At 31.9% G+C, this 19,515-nt stretch overlaps 1 protein-coding gene across 2 annotated transcripts; it reads right to left on the bottom strand.

The window, feature by feature from the left end:
* Positions 1-35: 35 nt before the first annotated feature.
* Positions 36-17,600, bottom strand: LOC107361875 (diacylglycerol kinase theta). 2 transcript variants are annotated; one of them, XM_015928817.3, is made up of 18 exons: positions 16,612-17,600; positions 15,071-15,150; positions 10,750-10,941; positions 9,248-9,379; positions 8,689-8,857; positions 7,768-7,863; positions 7,537-7,698; positions 7,012-7,153; positions 6,461-6,609; positions 6,313-6,377; positions 6,087-6,237; positions 5,821-6,005; positions 5,625-5,749; positions 5,072-5,521; positions 4,829-4,984; positions 4,578-4,743; positions 4,231-4,329; positions 36-4,144 (listed from the first exon to the last, which is right to left on the bottom strand). In XM_015928817.3, exons 1-18 carry the CDS (start codon positions 17,243-17,245, stop codon positions 4,007-4,009), a joined length of 3,291 nt encoding a protein of 1,096 aa, XP_015784303.1. In that variant the 5' UTR covers positions 17,246-17,600; the 3' UTR covers positions 36-4,006. The 2 variants fall into 2 exon arrangements, with proteins under 2 accessions (XP_015784303.1, XP_015784310.1); XM_015928824.3 differs by having other exon boundaries at positions 8,698-8,857; positions 16,612-17,599.
* Positions 17,601-19,515: the final 1,915 nt, after the last annotated feature.

Genomic DNA, 19,515 nt, shown 5'->3' with positions numbered 1-19,515 from the left:
TAATATGCCCCTTGCAATTAAAAACAGTTTGATAATTTTGTTGGAAACATTTTTAATTTGTTGTAAATAATAACATTTGAATATCAAAGGGTTAACTACCCATTGACAATCAGATGAGAGAAAGTTTAAGTCATCAATTAATATAATTGTATGGATGGCACAATAGAGCAATATATAGAAAGATTCAAACAAATGGGGAAAAGTGGATTATTGGGTTAAATTTGGGTTGTTTTCGGGTTAATTTTTTGGGTTTTCCTTTCAACTATTACACTATTTTTTAATAAATATAATTGTAACTGATTAATGAACAAAATGGCTATTGTGATCAAACATTGACTCATTGGAATCTATTGAAAACAGTTTAACCAAATAAGAGGAAAATATCAACAAAAAGTAAACCAAAAAATTTCTTAAATGATGATTTTCTAATAAAACAAAGGAAGCAAACAAAGTTTACCTTCACTGTATAATAATAAATATATCATCATAAATATACATAATAATGTAATAGTTTCAACAATCGTCATAATTAACACGTTAATCATGATCAATGGACATAAACAAGGGAATCAAAAAAAGGAAGGTTCAACATAAAAATGGTTGAATGAAAGTGACGAGAGATTTTTGAAAGATGACTTTTTTGCCTGGTTTTACGTCTGATATTGAAGAGATGATAGAGTCGATGAAGATGATAACGGCGGTGGTTGTGGCGGTGGTGAAAGTTGAAAACATTGGTGATGATTATAATCATGTACTGATTCAAATCCAGATTAATCTGGTACAAAGTTTCATTGACTGTAAGCAGAAACAAAACAAAACGAGAAAAATAAAATAAAATGGTTTTCCTTTTTTAAAATTGATTTGCTTTTGACTTGGGATCTAATTGAAAGGTAAAACATTTTGTATTCTTGTAAAACAATTGATAATAATTGAGCCTAATTGATTATTTATACATATATATATATATATTGATAAAGTAAATTTAATTTGTAAAATTCAAACGTCAATCTGTATGATTTGTTGATTGTTAACCCGACTTTCTAGCCATGCCTTGTTTTTGCTTTGGTTGGTTAGTTGCGTTTAGCTCGTAATGTGTTGCTTTGTATCCATGTATGTGTGTGTGTGTTTTACAAATGGTTAAGGCCACTAGAGAGTCAAAGGCTTGTTGTTGATGGTTGTAAAATAATGTAATATCAGCTGTATCATCTTTGAGTAAATCATGTTAATCATCAGCATCGGAAGCACCTACGTTTGTTTGACAAATTTGGTTATATTTTTGATTCTCGTGAAAACCATTCAATCGCAAATTTATGTATAAATGTATAATTAAAGTCTTCGTATCCATCTAGTCATCAATACCTGCTCTCTAAGGGTTTATTTATAATATAATAATCTTAATTTGCGTGTAATGTGTAATTAACAAGGGTTCATGTGTGTGAGTTTGGTGTGTGTGTGTGTGTGTGTTGTCTGGTCAAGACATACAATTTAAAATGAACTTTGCAAACCTTTGCAAAGTAAATTGTTAACTTTTTTTCCAATTTGCTTTTTTTTGTAAATGTTTCCAATTGTTAAATCATTATTAATCACTGTTGATGGTCACCATCTACTGACTCAAACTAAAAAAAGAGTTGTCCAAATGAACATTGCGACTTTGCGAGTTCATCTGGGAATAAAAGTTGAATGTACTTTTGTGATTCTCGTCTTTTGAATTTTCATCCTTTCCTTGCTTTTGCTTTACCATGTATCCATATATTCATTGGCTTTTTGATTACAGATGAAAAGTTATGGTTTAAAATAAGAAATATAACTCTTTGCTTTCGCTGATTGGTTTTGATTATTTGTTATAGACAAAAAATCAGATAAAGTTCAACTGCCCAGAAGAAAAGTTATTGGCAAACTTGGCTTGCAATATAAATGATTTTCATCTCTATTCAACTCCTTTCATTTTACAAATACAATGTTCAATCGACGCTTCACTGATTCCATTAGCACCATCAACTGGTCTCGATAATGATAACTCAAGATTTAGATCTTCATCTTTTGTCAGCTTCCAAGTCAGGCTTTCTTAGTAATTTGAATTTGCATAACTTTCCATCTTCAAGTTAACCAGTTTGTTGTTCACTGAAAACGGTAAAAAACATTTCTTTTGAGTTTTGCTTTTACAGCTTTTGCCTGTGTTGCTGTTGATTGACTGAGACTGTCTTTGGAACCAGAAAACCAGAATCCGAAAATAAAATGAAGACACTTTTGGAGTTCATTTCCAGTGTTTTTGTCACTCCAAGTCAATCCAGATTTGATTCCTTGATATGCTTTGATAGAGCATCTTTATCAAGAGATAGTTCATCATCAAAAATCACAAAAAAACTATCATCCAAACATGAGTTGATCTTGAGAGTATAATTGTTTCAATGGCGTCTCCTGGATTCTGTTATATTTTTTCATTAATCGATTTTTGCTGGAAGAGGTTGAAAGAGATGAAATAGGAAGATAGAAAGAGAGTGAAGAGGTGAAGAGAGATTTGCTTTTCTTTCAAATTTACACATAAAGCTTAATAAAAAATGGTTCAACTAGAATTTGCGTAAATTATCACCATTAAAACAATCAATTTATATTACAAGGATATTTATGGCTAAATAATAGACACTGATTATTTAATCCTTTTGCTGAGTCTTGATGTCTCCAGAAGATGTCTTTGGATCTTTTGTTTTCACAGCATCTAAATACTTCCATTCACATTTGATTAGACACAATCAGGTATTGTCTAAGAATATGTTGTGAAGAGATAATTGAGTCGAATAACAAACGAACGAATTTGATGAATGAAGCGAGGGGGAAAATGTGAGCGTACAAAAAACACTCAATCTTGTGCTTTTTTGGTTGTTAATAAAATTGATTCGGTTGAAAATGGTGGCGATTTGATTTGTAACTTCACAATTTGCTTATTTGTCAAAATCAAATTGATAGTAACCATTTGATTTCATTTGCGTCAATTATTAAAAACAAGGTAAAGATTGAATCTATCAGGAAAAGAAAACTTCTCAGGTTCAATCAATTTTAACCATCAAATCCTGGAATGGAAACAGAGAATCACAGAAAAAAAGATTTCAAGAAACTTTTCATAGAAACTTGAAAAAAAAGTCAGAGAAGCACAAAAAGTTACGGTAATCCAATTGTGATTCTCATTCTGATTTAATCATTTATTTTCTATTTAAATTCTCAGGAGTCTTTGAAATTTCTCCTTTGACTAAGTCCATTGAAAAAAAAGAGTTTAAACCAACATCAGCTACAAGAGGATCTGTGGTTGCTTGCAAAGTTGTATCCTCGCTTTAAAAGAGTAAATTGTGATTAAATTAGCTTCCATTTTTATCATTTGGAAATCGAGTAATGCATGTTACAGGTTCATTGATTTTCCTCTTCCACTTCATCATCTCTTTTTGATGATAATGGCGGTGGTTGATGATTGAAGTGATGATCACGGAGCTGAGTAAAATGGTGGCAAAAAATGAGCCAGTTGAACTGATTATTTTTATACAAATTGTTGTCAAAATTGGAATTTTTCGCTTGATTGGCAATATATTGACCATTATTTGGGTGAATTAATTGAACAATGATCAAAGATTGATGATGATAATGACAGTGGCGGCGACGATAATGGATTAATGACTGATGAAAATGGTTCATGATGATGATGTTGATGGTGGCGACGAAGGATCATTTAAAATAGAAAAGGTTGTCAATATGAATTTTGATTGATGATTCTTTAGATGCAAATTGCTTGAGTTTTTATAAAAAAAATTTCAATTTTCAATTGAGAAGGACTAATTGTTTGTGTTTCTTTGTTTCTTTGGTTTTTGCGTTCTCGTCTTTTTCTCGATACGAGACTTTTGAGATTTGGCCACTTTCAGTTTTGGGCATTTTGTAGTTATGAAAGTATAACAACGTTAATAACAACATTACAGCTTGTTATTTTTCAATTTCAATTTGTTACGATGTTCAGTTGGCATTCCTACTCATCTGGACGCTCACTGATGGACGATTTTTCACCTAAAGCTACAGATGATCTTTCACCGGAGGATTTTTCCGATGCAGACAGGGCAGGTTCAGTGTTACGACGTTTCATCTTTGTTTTACGAAGCATAGTTGCCTATTGATAAAATAAAATGAATAAAAATGAAATAAATTAGATAATATTTAAGGTTAATTCAGTGAAGGTAAGGCTAATTAGCTTACTTTGAGGGCTGATTTAAGAACCACAACCTCTCCAGGAGCTTGAATCCAGGGTTCACCGTCAACCTGGACTGGCATTTCAGTGTTAATTCTAATTTTAATCTGTGAGTAAAAACGTGAAGAAATATAAATATTAATAACAAATACTATAAAAAGATACTCAGAGTCTCCATGATTGATTATGATTGCTCATTATTAGTCTTCCGCTCTACTATTCAATACAAAGGCTGTTGCTTTTAGCAAAATTCAATTAACTGATATTGAAAATTAAACAACCCAAGCTTATCATAAATGACTCTGATGTAAACATTTCAAAAGATATTGAATAAATAGTCGTAATAAATACTAACATGTCCACCCTGGGCTATTCGAATTGCATTTCGAAGGCCACTCTGTATTTGACCCATATGTACAACTCCGGTGACACCAACAATTTCAAGCATCCCATCATAATGTGTAGGCTTTGAGAATTGATCATCTTTCTCTTGACCCCAAGGATTGGCACCAGATCCCCAACTATGAAAAAATAAAAATGAGATCAGTATTAATATAATTTGATAGACACATTTGAATATGATGAAGGCAGCAAATGATTATTTACCTTAGAATGTTAAGAATTATTATTCCTTCTACTGGAGGTAAATTGATTAATTTGCCATCAACTTCAACCCTGATTTCTTTATGCAGCTCTTTCCACGTCTTTTTTGTTATCATTTTTCTTAAACCCATTTTTACATAAACACCCTTGTTGTGGATTCTGGTTAGGAAGAAAGAGTCAAATTAGATTTCATTGAATTGAATATCCAACCATTTAGATGGCTACAAGAGTGGCATGAACATTTACCTGCTATTAAATTTATCTGGATTTTCTTCTCTAGCATTATGAAAACCTAAACACAGATCAGCATCGATACCAATACCGAAATAATTGTTCATCACATAAATTGCAGCATTATCCTCTGAGGTTCCCGTAGGATTTGAAGGTAAACCCGGTAAACTAGGGGCAGGTTCATCCGTATGAAAGACCACTGTCCATCGATCTAACCTAATCTCTTCTGCTTCGATTACATCTTTAAGTAATGTCATAGGATCTTCAGCACCCGTATAACCAGATCCCCATCTTAAAACTCGAGCTAAATCATTACCAGTGCCTAAAGGGACAATAGCACATGGCGGTGACTGGCAAATTGAGTCTTGGCCAACATTGTCTAAACACTGTAAAACCCATCCAACAGTCCCGTCTCCACCACAAACCAGAATCTTATAATCTTTAACACATCGAAATACATATAACCTAGAATAAAAAGAACGAAATCATAATTATTATTACAATATTATCCCACTAAAATCATGAGAGAAAATCTTATTAATGAAGTTAAATGAAATTAGACAATTACCCTGGAAGTGGTCCTCCATTCTCTAAATCATAAACTTGATAAGGATTTAACAGTTTACGGAAGGCAGAAATTAATTCTAATCCTTGGCATCCACCACTTTTAACATTAACAAATACTAATAAAGGCTATAGATGAGCATAGAAAAGGTGAAAACAATCAGTAAATGCAACAAAAACACAAAGGTTAATCAACATACTCGAACCCCTGTTGGAACCATGTCAGCAACAATGTTTGGTAATAAAAGGACGAGTAAGTTTTTATCATCATAAGAGGCTTCCCTCAACATGTAAAAAGCTTTAACCGCAATATCAGCATTATCATATGTTATTATGAGCGAACCATATTCATAATAGATTGGACCGATTTTGCGGTGTTTATAAGCTAGAATAGTGATAAGAAAAAGAGAAACAATTAGAAAAAAATTAGACAACAATTTAAGGCCAGAATTTAAATATTACTTACGTTTTGTTAAAATATGAATAAGAATCTTTTCATATTGACGTTCGGATAAATTTGGTGGTAAATTGCCAACAAATATTGCTACATTGGAACAGTAAACTTCATCATTGGTTTGCAAATAGAATCGAGTATTTTCTTTTTGACGAACAGATTCCTGAAAAATAATGAAAACCAGAAAATAAACAGATAATTAGAAATGTCGATAAATATCTAGCGAAAAGTATCTTACCCTTGCTACATTCTTAATTATCTCCCATGGACTTTCTTGGTTATCCATGGTCCTTTCATGGACAGCTAGATTGCAACAAAAAACAGACATTTAAGTGAGTTATTTAATCAGTTGAAGTGACAATAGTTGACTCAACAATTAAACTTACCTCCTTTCTCCAAGGAAACCTCTACAAGGCGGTATCTGTTAATGTCTTTGGGATCGAGACCAAATCTCTCTAATGATGATTTAATTACCTCCTCGACCGTATTATCATCAGTTACTGGTATCACACAATAAGTATCGTTGACGCAAACACTGTTTAAATAAATTAAATTGATGATTATATTTTTCAAAAGGATTGTTGAAAAAGATTGAAATGACCAAAAGAGTTCATTCAAATAACACATTCTGTTGCCATTATTATTATGCATTAAAAAGTATCGTGAGTTTGGTGACAGAAATTACATGATTATGATTATGAGCGATTCAACAATCACTAAAATCATAGTAATATCTGATCCATCAGTCCAATCAATGTGAAAATGAAATTGTTGAAAGTTCAGTTGAATGTTTAATTTTGCAAATAAAGAGGAAAACTAGATCAAGAACATTTTCTGGTTTTTGATTGATAAATATGCAAAAATGGTTATTTGAATGACATTTTTTTGGTTGAAGGACAAGATTGTCTCAGTTGATTGATTAGTTAGTTGAGCTTACTTTAGTTTTCCTGGATAAACTCTAATAGATCCCTGTGAAAGGTTAGGAGGACGAAACCTAAAGAATATACCAGGTCGTTTACCTTCTTTTCTAGTTAAACTGGGGATAGGCATGAAATCACATAATTCTTTCTCATTAGAGTCTGAATAAAGATAGAAAAGATCATTGAAATTGATGAAAAAATGAAAAGATATGAATTAGTAAAAGAGCTTTTGTTTTTTCAGAATTGGAATCAAATCAATGTCGCATTTTATCTCATCCTTAGCTTGTTCAACTTGAATACTTTTTAAGCAAATAACTTTGGAATTTTATAAAAATTTTCGAAGAAAAATCTATTATTAGCATTACTATTCGTTCGTATTGTTGGACTTGTATTCCTTTTCCATAATCCAAATCGTTCCGATTTTTTTCTGATTGAATTTTCAATGAAGGCTCAATTGAAGAAGAAAATGAAAATTTAAAACTATTCAAGTCTTGAACAAGCTGGATGGAAATGCGATATTTTTCAACTGATCCAATATTTACCATAAAAATCTGTTATAATATAATGTTTAGGATCATCATGAATATGAAAAGCTCGAAGAGCAGCAGCAATTATCTGTTCCTTGTTTGCACTTCGTGAGATGGTGATTGTCCGGAATGTACGTCTTTTCATTGAAGCATTTCCATCATAGATTTTGATTACCTCTATTAGAGTTAGTAAAAATTAAACATTAGTTGATAATGCTCTTATTGCTCTTATTCACTCAGAATTACCTTCATCTTTATCTTTATCTTTAGGTGAAGGGTATTCTTCGGCTTCTGATTTAGTTCGTTGATCGGGTCCCGTTAATTCTTCTGAACTACTTCTTGCTGTTAAATCGAGACAAAAAAACAATTAGTAACATAATCATCAATGAGAAACGAACAAATTTACAACATAAAACAGCGATACAAAACTACAGTCTATCAACATGCATTAACATTAAACTACACATTAAGTCAACTTTACAAGACTAAAACCAAACATTTAAAAATTATATTTTGATTTTGAATAAAAATATTTCATTCATTGCAGCCCTTTGAAAACACTCATTTCTTGTAACATTTAATATAAAACTAAACATATGTGATTGATGGTCAGCTGCCATCACGAGGAAGTATCCATGCTAACGTTATCTTTTATTGTCTAGTCTTGTGTTTAAAATTGACAATTTGAATGATTGATCCTTCAATTTTTGTACTTAAATTGAAGTATCCGAATCTCTTCGTATCTCTTCGTATCTCTTCAAATCAATGTATCTAAATGAATCCCTAATTTAGACATGAAATTTTTATTTGAGTTAAATCTTAGAAAACCTTAATTTCTGATTGCTTAGGAAATCATATTTCAGGTCTGAGAGTCACAAAAATGGCTCTATTAAATCAGATTGAAACTAAATGAAAATTCAATGCAATTTTAAGCAGACACAACAGTCATTTGCGTGAATAAATTTATCAACATTTCGTCTTGAAAATCAGATGAAATAAACCTCGAAATAACAAGTAAATTAGCAAATGATATACTCCATCAAATCTAAGCGATAACCAGTAACGTTTGACAGTTGATCAAAAGAGTATCCATCGAGAGTGTTCATGTGACGATGAGAGCGGCAGGAACAATCGGGCAAAACGTACAACAATGAGGACAACACTTACTAAACTTACGAGCTACATTATCTCCTTTCTTGCGATTCTGAACGCCAATAATGGTCTCCAAGGGTACATCAGTACGTGGAATGCTAACACAATAAGGTGGTAACATTATGCTTTGAACTAGACCAAAATTACATTCAGGATTCAATTGTTTATAACAAATTGCGTGAGCCTGGCGAGGAAAAAAGCACAAAAAATTAATTAAACGAGGCAAGATTAGGATTAGAAAAGCTAGACTTTTCAAAATCATCTTTTATTAACTAACAATGATCAACCATCAAAGTGTCAACTATCATCTTAACAGTCATTAATTTTTTTACAATCATTTGTTAAATTTGGTGTAACATTTATATTGATGGTAAATGCTTTTTTTTGATTTTGTTGTTGTTTAATACTATAAATAATTCATTGAATGAAGGGAAAGAAGTGAAAGGCAACTGAAAACGTTTCTGATTGAACCCATTGATTTAACTGTAACTGTGAATTTTGCCTTTTCACCTTTTCAAATGAAATACTTTGATGGTTGTCATCAGTTATTATTGTAATTGAACAATTAACTTACCGTCCAACCGCACCATTCACATCTCATTCCAGCTAAACATTCAGCAGACCAACATGATTTACGGCAATAATGACACTTAGAATTAGGAGGAAGATTACCTTCCCTCCAGTGGTGACATTGTACTACTTTTGGCTGTTAACAGAATCAGAATAGAAGGGAACAAAATGAGAGTTAATCAATTCAGGAATTAGTATTAACATGTACAATAAAAAAAACCTCAATTGGATTGGTTTGATTAGAAAGTTAATTTCCTGATCACAAAACAGCCAAGATTCAGACCAACTGAGATTATTGTTAAAATGAAACAAAATTGAATCAAAATTAAACACCATTCTAAATCTAAATGTTAATCTTGAAATGGCAAAACAACCAATTTACAATTAACTTTAATGTTAAGACTGAAAACTTAATGAGTTTAACAATTAGAAATTAAATTAAATGTTCAATTTTCAGGTCAAATGTAGGAAAGTTGAATCAGTTAACTCTACTTGATGTGCTTAACCAAATGGTAAAAATCATTTCATTAGGTTGAGTCGAGCAAAACCTTTTGATCTGAGATACTCTCAATTCGTGCATTTCTCGTAGATCAAGTTCAATAAAAGAATTAGTTCAGAATTAATTCATAACTGAAACAATCAGAAAAGAACGAATCTTTAATGATTAGCCAGAAAAATGCAAAGAAATTTGTTTTGCTCGTCTCAAATTTTCGCTCTTTTTCATTCAAAAAACTGATTAGCACGGCTAATCATGAATGCTGATTATATCAATATTCAGAGCAATTCTGATGGTGTAAAGAGTTGAATCACAGATAACTTCATCTTGACAGATAATCTTTTGAAGGAGTAAAAATTATCAATTTTATTCTTAAAAACTGTATCGATTCAGATTTGATTGGTTTCCTAGTTGATGGATTTAATGATAATAATTTCAGAAATTCATCTGTTCCATTAAAACTTGACTGAGTCCTTTATGCAATTCATTATATTGATTCGTTCATCTCTAACATGGTTAAATAATCGATCATTCACACTAATTGTTTACTTCTTAACACCTGAAAATTGAAATTTTGATGAGTTTTTTTACTGTCTGGTCTCACTGTTTACAACAATTTCAAGAGTCTGGTAAACACAATTAGAGAAAATTTTAAAGCCTTTTTCATGATTCATAGAAAAATGGGAAATGATTTTAATTTCTTTTTTTCAATATTTAAATTCGTTGTTGATTCGTATAGCTTAAAATTTCAATGCAAAAGCAATTGCAAGTTGAGCTTTAAAAGCGCGCTTCAGACTATAAACTATTCATGAAACATGAAAATAATCATTTTTTAAGCTTTTTAGTTTCATAAGGATTCTGTTATTGACTTTTTAAATTCAAAGTTTGCTTTATTAAAACCATTTCATTAAATTGTTATCAATATCATTTGTCGATAATTTTGGTTCAATTTTCTTTGAAGTTTTCTTCGTTTCATGCTTTTAGCATTTTCATGTTTTCATGATTCTTACCAGTTCTTGGTCAGGAACGTAAGTGGCACATTCTTTACAATCGGCAACGCTAAAGTCTTGACACTCGAGATGAACACAATATTCACAAGTTTCACAACGAACCGCACTTTGATCTTCAATTCGTTTACGACAAACGTTGCAAAATTTTCTTTTAAAATGTCCTATTTCAGACCAACAATGGGGAACCGGATTCTGGATAAACAAGAAGAAAGCATGATAAGCATTAATAACACACCTAAATATTAACCATGATTAAAGTCAACTTTATATCGAACATGAAATTTACAGCAAAATTATTATCAAAAGCCAAAACAACATTTTCTTTAAATTGCAATTTCGTTTCTCTCCCAATTCAATTTACAAATCAATTATTATTGATTTATATTTTTAGGTTCAAATTTGGGTTCAACAGTTTTGTTGTTGTAACCTTTAAATTTAAACCGTTTACCCAATTCACATTGACGATTGAAAATTGTTACAAAAGGTAATAATTAAAAATCCAGATTTAACCCAACATTTAACCCAAAATTTTGAATGAAAGTAATGTTGAGGCTTTTATATTTAGCTTGACTTTCATATCTTAAATAGACATTAAATGTTTGCTTTTCAATGTTGAAAGATTCTTGTTTTGAGGTTACAATTTGATGTTGGCTAATTAATGCACATCATCCGGCTCGGCATCCTCATCATTAGCACTGAAAATTGATTGAGACTTTTTTTTTGCAGCTTTTTAAAGATGATAAATACTCTAAATGTTCAGAGAGTTTATAATCGAGATCAAACCTTAACCTGAAAAAAAGCTCATAACTCCTCCCAATCCCTTTTACCATTGACGTCATTCATAGTTCATCAGCTGATTCAAGTGACCTGGATTCAGAAAATTCATTGAAACAACATGATATAATAGACAATGTCTCAGTCTTTCTTTCTCTCCATTTTACTCTGTCTAACCAAGATCGACATGGAAATGATGAGGATGAGGAGAAGGATGACAAAAGAGGAAAGGGAAACATCCTTAGAAGATGAAGAAAACAGTAAACAGAAAGAATTATAATGAAGAGGAAGAGAAGAAGAAAAAAAAGAGTTATCAAGATGATGAAGATGATTAGAAGATGATGCAAATATAATAGAGCAAATGACAAAATAAAAAGGGATAAGAGTTGATAGATGTGAACCAGGTGAGGTTTATGTGGACATTTTCAATCTGTATATTGATATAACAATAATTAACATTCACATTTCCAATGAAACATTCTAGGAAAATCTCAACATGAATCTGAACAGTTGATGATTTGAGTTGATTTTTGCAGTAAAATTGTTCAAGTCTTATGAATTTGGATTAAAGTGCAAAATTGACTTTTCAAGAGTTTGGTTTGAGACTGGTTTTTGATCAAGGATAAGGTTAATGTTGATCAAATGATCAGTAATGTTTGGTTAATCAGATAATCAGGTAAAGAGTATTGGATGATTATGAAATTATCATGTGAATGGAAAGAGTTGAAACATTGTAATGGATTGAAGTGAAACAAAGGTTTCCTTTGAAAATTAGATTAATCAAATGAATGGTTAAATCGGGTGAAAGTGTGATCAAAGGATTGAGAAGGGAAACAAAGGTGAAAAGATCAACTAAATAAATGTAAACTGTTAATTGGTGACCTTATTTTTGGGACCAAAAAGGTAATGTCTAGTTGTGTCTTGATATGAGTCTATTCAAACAAGTCCGTTGAAATTGGGTCAAACAATTCCCTTAAGTTAACTGTTAACACTCAATTGTTGAATGAAAATTCATTGAATTGGGAAATATTGCATGTTAAGTGAAGCGCATTGAATAAATTTGAAAAAAAAGACTCAACTGATAGTTCAATTGATGGTTACATTTCATTGTACAATCTAAAATTAGCAATATTATTTACTCCCAAGCAAGTGAGCATTTTCAACAATTATCATGTAATCATGAGCTGATGAAAAAAAAGATGATGCAAAAAGTTATGAAAAAAAAGAGTTGAAACGGAAAACGGAAAGTAAGCAAATTAACAGAAGCCAGAAAGGCTTGTTGTACATTTGGTTAAGTGGCTGAGTGTTGAAGAGGTGAAGCAAGGTAAGGTTGTTATGGTTTAAGATCGATATGATGTTGATCCTGAACAGGCAAGATGGAATGACGACGACCTAGAAGATGATTCTAGACAGAGAAGCAAAGAGAGTGGCGAAAGAGACTAGAATTGGTTAAAGGGCCAAGAGGAGGAGTTTAGGTCATAAAATCTATTTTTAGCTCATTCCATTTATAACTCAAATCTATTGTCAGTAACATGGCGGATAACCTAAAATCATACAAAACTCACAATGTTTTTTTTTCTTCCTATCCATACATTTACTATCAGGGCCATGGTTAAACCCCACTTGCAGCTCTCTCTCTCTCTCCCCATCATCATCATGCTTTCATCTTCCAAAAACACTCACTTCATTCACACAAAAATTCAAAGCCATTCTCAATCAAAGCTCCTCCGTACGTCACTGCAACTCACCGACTCCCAGTTAACCTAAACCATCAGCCTCACTGGATCAACTTTACTCTCTCACTGGGTCACGATACTACATACAATGCTCAAGATAATTTCCTAACATTGCCTCTTCTCCATCATCATCATTATCATCATTCCTCTTCTTCTGTGGATTTCATTGATCGAATTGCAACTTGTAAGGAAAATTCGCAAAGAGAGAGGTCACAGGGAGTTTGGAAGAAGGGATGAATTCTGTAAAATCTGTTGTTCTTTCCCCTTTGACACACTTATTCACATCATTCTCACTTTATACTCATTCAGTCTACCAAAAGCAATGTGATCCTTTTTTGCCTCCCTTTTGCCTTCTCTTCCCCTTCTCATCCTCAAATCTAGGTTACAACCAATTTTGAGGCTATGACCTTTTTTTCATCTCATATCTTGCAACCTCGTCATCATCTTAATCTTCACCATTCCCTTCATCATCTTCCTCATCTTTTTCACTCAAGAAATAAAGCTTAGCTCAGATATTCCATTGAGAAATTGGTTGTTAGTTTTTTTTACTCCACATGGAAGATGCGCGGAAGAAGAGGAAGAAAAAACGTTTTCATTGCAAAGATTCATAATGAGTTTATCATCTCAAAGGTACATTCAAAAGGGAAGATAAAAGTTGAGCAAAGGAATGATAATGATAATGGCTCCAGATGAACTTATCCTTATATTGTTATACAGTCACACATTCACTAGACTGTACCTTGGAATTACTTTTCATTGAGGAAAAAATAGCGATGGCAAAAAAAAAGAAGTGAAGGTGAAGATGAAAGACTAATTCATGATGACCTAAATGTTGATACAGTTTGGTGAAAATATCGTAGGAAGTGAATGAGAACGGTTTAGGAAGAACGAAAGTTGAACGAAAAGGTAAACATGTTTATTGGGAAACAAAAGGAAAGGTTTGATTAAATGTAAATTCATTGAGAATTCATTTTTAGGTGAAATGAGGAAAGAGAATTACGTTTGAAAAATCAATTGAGACACAAATTTTCATGAATATAACTGTCAACCATTGACCCAGAAAGATGTTTCCAGGAAGAGAATGATGAAGATGAGGATGGGGAAGATGCAAGAGGAGGAGGAGGTTAGAGGGAATGGATTCAGGATAAGTAATCAATTTATGAATGGAATAGTTTGTTAGGCTGTTCTAACCAATTCATTGTGACCTCACAAGATTCAAGTTTATATATTCGTGAAAAAGTCTATTTTTAGTAACACGATTGATCAGGTCATCCGAGTCTTTCTTCTCGAATCATCACTCTTACTTTTTCCTATTGTTCCGTTTATCATCTCATCTTCATTTTCATCCTCTTATTGCATCTTTATCTGTCTTTGCCTTTCCATTAAAATATCTATCAAATTGCATTTAAACAATGTATTTTTGTTTCCCAATTCAATTGTCCTGACAAAAGCATCAATTAACTTATTAATTAAATTGATTCAATTAGCAGAAAAATGTTCATTTCGATAGTTTATAAAATTGACTTTAATCATATCGTTTTCATCGAGTTTAAAGCTCAACAAATCAAATTAATCGCGGAGTTGATCATTTGGCTAACAGTGAAAATTGTTCATTTTGCAGTGGAATCAGATTTTGCTAGAATTGGTTTAATCTTAATTCATATTAATATGATTTCCATGGGAATCAATTGACTCTTTGAGCGATTAATTTGATTGTGTTTTAAGTTTTAACCACAAAAATGTCAATTTGTGGTTAAGTGTCAGATTTAAGGTTAAATTAAGGTTGATTAAAGCGTTTGATTTGGACTTACTTTGATCACATTTGAAGCTATTGTTGAACAAGGTGAGACTACAGTTTTTAGACATCGATCGTGAACTACAAAATTGCACACTAAATTGATGATAATCAGGAAATCATGAAAGGTTTAAATATCAATTGATTGATAATCAGGTTGAATAGTTGAAGGGTTGATCAAGTTTTGTGTGTGTGTTTTGATAATGAATTGACGATCCATGAATGAAAATATATATGAAATTGTGAAGAGAAAAGAGAAAGAAAATCATTAAATTATTATTATTATCATTATTATCATTAAATATAATTAATAGTTGGGTAAATTTGAATTGAAAAGGTGAAAAATTTTAAATTATCATGTTTTTGTATGGGTAAATTGTTGAAGGGTTGAACTTAAATTTGGATGACTTGCAATATAATTAAAGGTTTACTTATTGTTTTGTATTTTTTGGTACAAAATTATTAACTTGATTCACTTTGATCCGGCAATTTATTTTTACCTGATCAAATCTAATCAATTTTAAAGACAATGAACTTTAAATTTATTTTGGGAAACAATTGTATGCAGTAAACATGGAAAAAATGATTCCATTGCAAGTTCAATAATGTCTGGTTATCAACTGAATATCGACTGATTGAAAATATTAACGATAATTTTTATGGTAATCAACCTTAAATTGAATATAATGGTTAAATCTTATTTTTTAGGGTTCAATATAACTATGAAATAACTCAAATCTAGAGTAAATTGAATCGCAGCTGCAGCTATTGTCACTTCAGCTGATTAAACACACATTTAAATGTCTGTTTCGAATTTCGGCCTTAAATTGTTGTCTAATTTTCTTCTAATTGTTAGTCTTTTTCTTATCACTATTCTAGCTTATAAACACCGCAAAATTGGTCCAATCTATTATGAATATGGATCGCTCATAATAACATATGATAATGCTGATATTGCGGTTAAAGCTTTTTACATGTTGAGGGAAGCCTCTTATGATGATAAAAACTTACTCGTCCTTTTATTATCAAACATTTTAAATGCTGCAATCTATGTGATGAACAATTATTTCGGTATTGTTATCGATGCTGATCTATGTTTTCATAATGATAGAGAAGAAAATCCAGATAAATTTAATAGCAGGTAAATATTCATGCCATTCTCGTTCAGCTATCTAAATGCTTGGATATTCAATTCAATGAAATCTAATTTGACTCTTTCTTCCTAACCAGAATCCACAACAAGGGTGTTTATGTAAAAATGGGTTTAAGAAAAATGATAACAAAAAGACGTTAATCAGGTGAAACAGGAAGATAGTGATCATGATAACTAACAATTAGACTTTTCGGTTGATAGAGAATGAAAGATTAGCAAAACAAATGGGAAAATGGATTTGCCAGGTTAAATCTAATGCATGGTAAAAGTGCATGGTTAAGGTTGGGAATATGGTTTAGGATGAAAAAACTGAGTAAATGTTGATTTGCAGATTGGATCAAACTTGATTGTAGATTTACTTGGAAATCAAAGTTTGGGTTAATTAGGTAATTGAATCGGCTCACCTTCACAAATACACCCTTGACCAATAAGACCCCAAAGCATATCAGTACAATGGTGACAATAAGTAGGCTTGTGAAATGTTTTCTTTGTAAAATAATGTCCATGTCCATGCTGATCGTATTCCGGTATTAATTCGGTTGTTGGTGATGTTGATCCTTCTGGTCCAACACCAAGTCCACTAGTTACACCACCACCTCCACCTCCTCCCCCGCCTCCCCCTCCCCCGCCACCTCCTACTGAAGATATTTCGGTTGTTGTTCCTGGTGTTGAAGGTGAACCAGATAAACCTGATGGTGTACTAGTTGTTGTTGTTGTGGTTGTTGTGGTTGAAGCTGTACATGTCGCTGTGTTTGATGAATATGAAAATGATGATGATGAGATTCCTATCGTCGTTGATGGTGTTGTTGTTCCGGTTGGGAATGATGTTGCCGCTGTTGCTTGGGTTGGTGTTGCCGATGATGATGATGAGGGTTGTGAAGAGGTTGTTGTTGTTGTGTGATCGCCACTGACTTCAGTACCAGAAGAGGCTCCACCGCTACCTCCAATGGTACCTGTAACTGATGAGGATCCACTTGGTTTACTTGTAGAGGTTGTTGTTGTTGATGATGTTGTTGATTTTGACGCACTGGAAGCCATCTTTCTGTTCCTTCCACGGAACAGGCCTCGAAGCGCTTTTAGAGCCAGTGGAAAACACTATGAAACAAAAAAAACACACTTAATCGCTCCTCTCTTCTGAGACTCCGTTGTGAGGAGCTAAATAACCATTAAATGGCTATTAAAATGGTACAGTTTTAATATAATCAACTTAACCATGTTATACTTTAACAAATCTATGAACAATAATAATCACTGTTGATGATAATATATTATAATATTTAAAACAAAAAAAAGCTCTTCCTTTTTCACTCTCGTTCTCTTGCCTGGTTATATCTTTCTCAGTCTTTCAAGCTCTGAGTTGTTGCTTGTTATATGATTTTAAGCAAAGTATGTTTAACTCTCTCTCTCTCTTTTCCCTCGTCTCTTAATCTCTTTCTTTTTTCCCTTTCTTTTCTCTTCTGACTATGACTAAATGTTCAACTCTCTTACCCAATCCTCTGTCTACCATTAACTCAATCTCTTTCTATTATTTCGTCTTTGGTTCATCTTCGTCTTTCACCTTTTCTTTTACTTCTGCTTCTCAGCTTCTCATTCTCGTGTTTCTTTTTTTTCCTCCTCTCTTAGGTTCTTTTACTTGGCTTGATAACTCCGAGCTTGAGCAGCACCATGAGCAGAAGATATGACATGAAATATGACTGATTTTCATGCGTTAAAGCTCAATCTTTCAACTAACATGTCAACGTTACCATGACAATTTAACTGTTCATTATTACATTTTATTTCAATCAACTGACATAAAATAACAGGGAAATTTAAAGCCTAATCTTTATTCATCTTTCACCACATTTCAGGATTAGGGTAACCGATATGTCAACGGAAAAACTCGATTAAAGGAGTAAATTCACTCAGATATGGTTAAATACACTGTGATACGGCATGATTAATCAGGGAGGGAAATACAAAAAATACAAAATATAAAAATATAATAAAGATGAATGTGATGTTTAATGTTATTTTCAGGTTAACAATTACTGTTCATCTTCATATTATCATTGATTTACCCTCTCTGCATTTGACTAGACTTATAATGTATTTAAAATGATTAATGATTTAGGATTTGAAATTGAAAAAATAAAATTATGCTGAAAGTTGAACGAGTTTGAGTAATTTAATTCAATAGACTCGATATGTTTAATGATTGGCTTCTTTCTATTGAAATGAAAATATTCAATTCCTTAAATTAGTATTGCTAAGTACAGTTAAGTTTTCGAGTTAAATTTTGACTTGGATTTAGTATCGTTAGTCATAAATGGAGTTTCATTAAATTCAGAATAGTTAGTCAAAAATTGGAGGTCCATATGATGTATTATTTGCTTTGGTTAAATCATTTAAAGATTGTTATTTGATTAGTTCTTGTTGTATCAAGCTGTTTGACTTGAATTTATTTTGTTTATTATTTGGTTCTTTTCTTTAAATCTGCTTATTAAAAGACTCTGGCTATTAGGAAGCAAGAACTGATTGTTTTATCGTATAGTTGAATGAATAATCAAACTATTTGATGAAAAGAGTGCGAAAATTTGTTGTTTTAATTGTTGAATTGAATCAAAATTTACTTTTGAAAGGAAAGTTTTCTTGAATGATTTAGCTGTCTCCATCTATTGGCTCTAAAAGCTTACTTGGATTTGGATCCGTAAAAGATATTTTATTGGATAAAATCTGGTTTTTTAGTCAAATTTCTGAATATCAATGATTAATCCGCGAAGAAATGCTGATTATTGCAAGTTAATTATGCTTTTCTTTTTTCATGTTGAATTCTGGTTGATGGTAAGAGTTAAGGTCAGCTCACTTCACCTGCATTATCTCAATTTCAATCGTAAAATGTTACTGGTTCATGTAATGATGTAATATTTTCAGGTTCAACGGTGTCTTTTGACACAAGATTTTACCTCATTCTGTTCTGGTTTAATTATTCGCTGGTCAAGAATCATTATAAAATTAATTATCAGATTTCTAAAGCATTTTCACTGCACTAATACTTGCTATTCAGGTATTGAAACTTAAATTGAGACTCAAATTCAACTCAAAGAGATTGATATTCCTGAAATTCACTTTCTTCATCTTGTATTTTTAGTTGGACAAGCTTTTAGGCCTACAGTTTGTAAGTGTGTCGATGGTCGTCAATTTGCTCTTTACTTGATCAATTGTTGACTATCTGGAAAAATATTTAAAGCCAAGAGATAAGCAATTCGCACTTTAATAATTAATTGCGGTAAATCAAAACCATGAATGATATTGAACATTGATATTTT

This window comes from Tetranychus urticae, chromosome 2, assembly GCF_039701765.1.
Source record: "Tetranychus urticae isolate SD_2017Ah chromosome 2, NJAU_TeUrti_SD_1.0, whole genome shotgun sequence".
Lineage (NCBI taxonomy): Eukaryota > Metazoa > Arthropoda > Arachnida > Trombidiformes > Tetranychidae > Tetranychus > Tetranychus urticae.
The sequence above is the reverse complement of the archived record's forward strand: the minus strand, read 5'-3'. Positions and strand labels throughout refer to the sequence as shown.

Coding starts and splice junctions, on each gene's coding strand:
- LOC107361875 (XM_015928817.3), bottom strand. CDS start 17,245: ATGGCTTCCAGTGCGTCAAAATCAACAACATCATCAACAACAACAACC. Junction 6,610..7,011: donor GTTTATCCAGGAAAACTAAA/GTAAGCTCAACT, acceptor TTATTTAAACAG/TGTTTGCGTCAACGATACTT. Junction 4,330..4,577: donor GAATAGCCCAGGGTGGACAT/GTTAGTATTTAT, acceptor TTTTACTCACAG/ATTAAAATTAGAATTAACAC.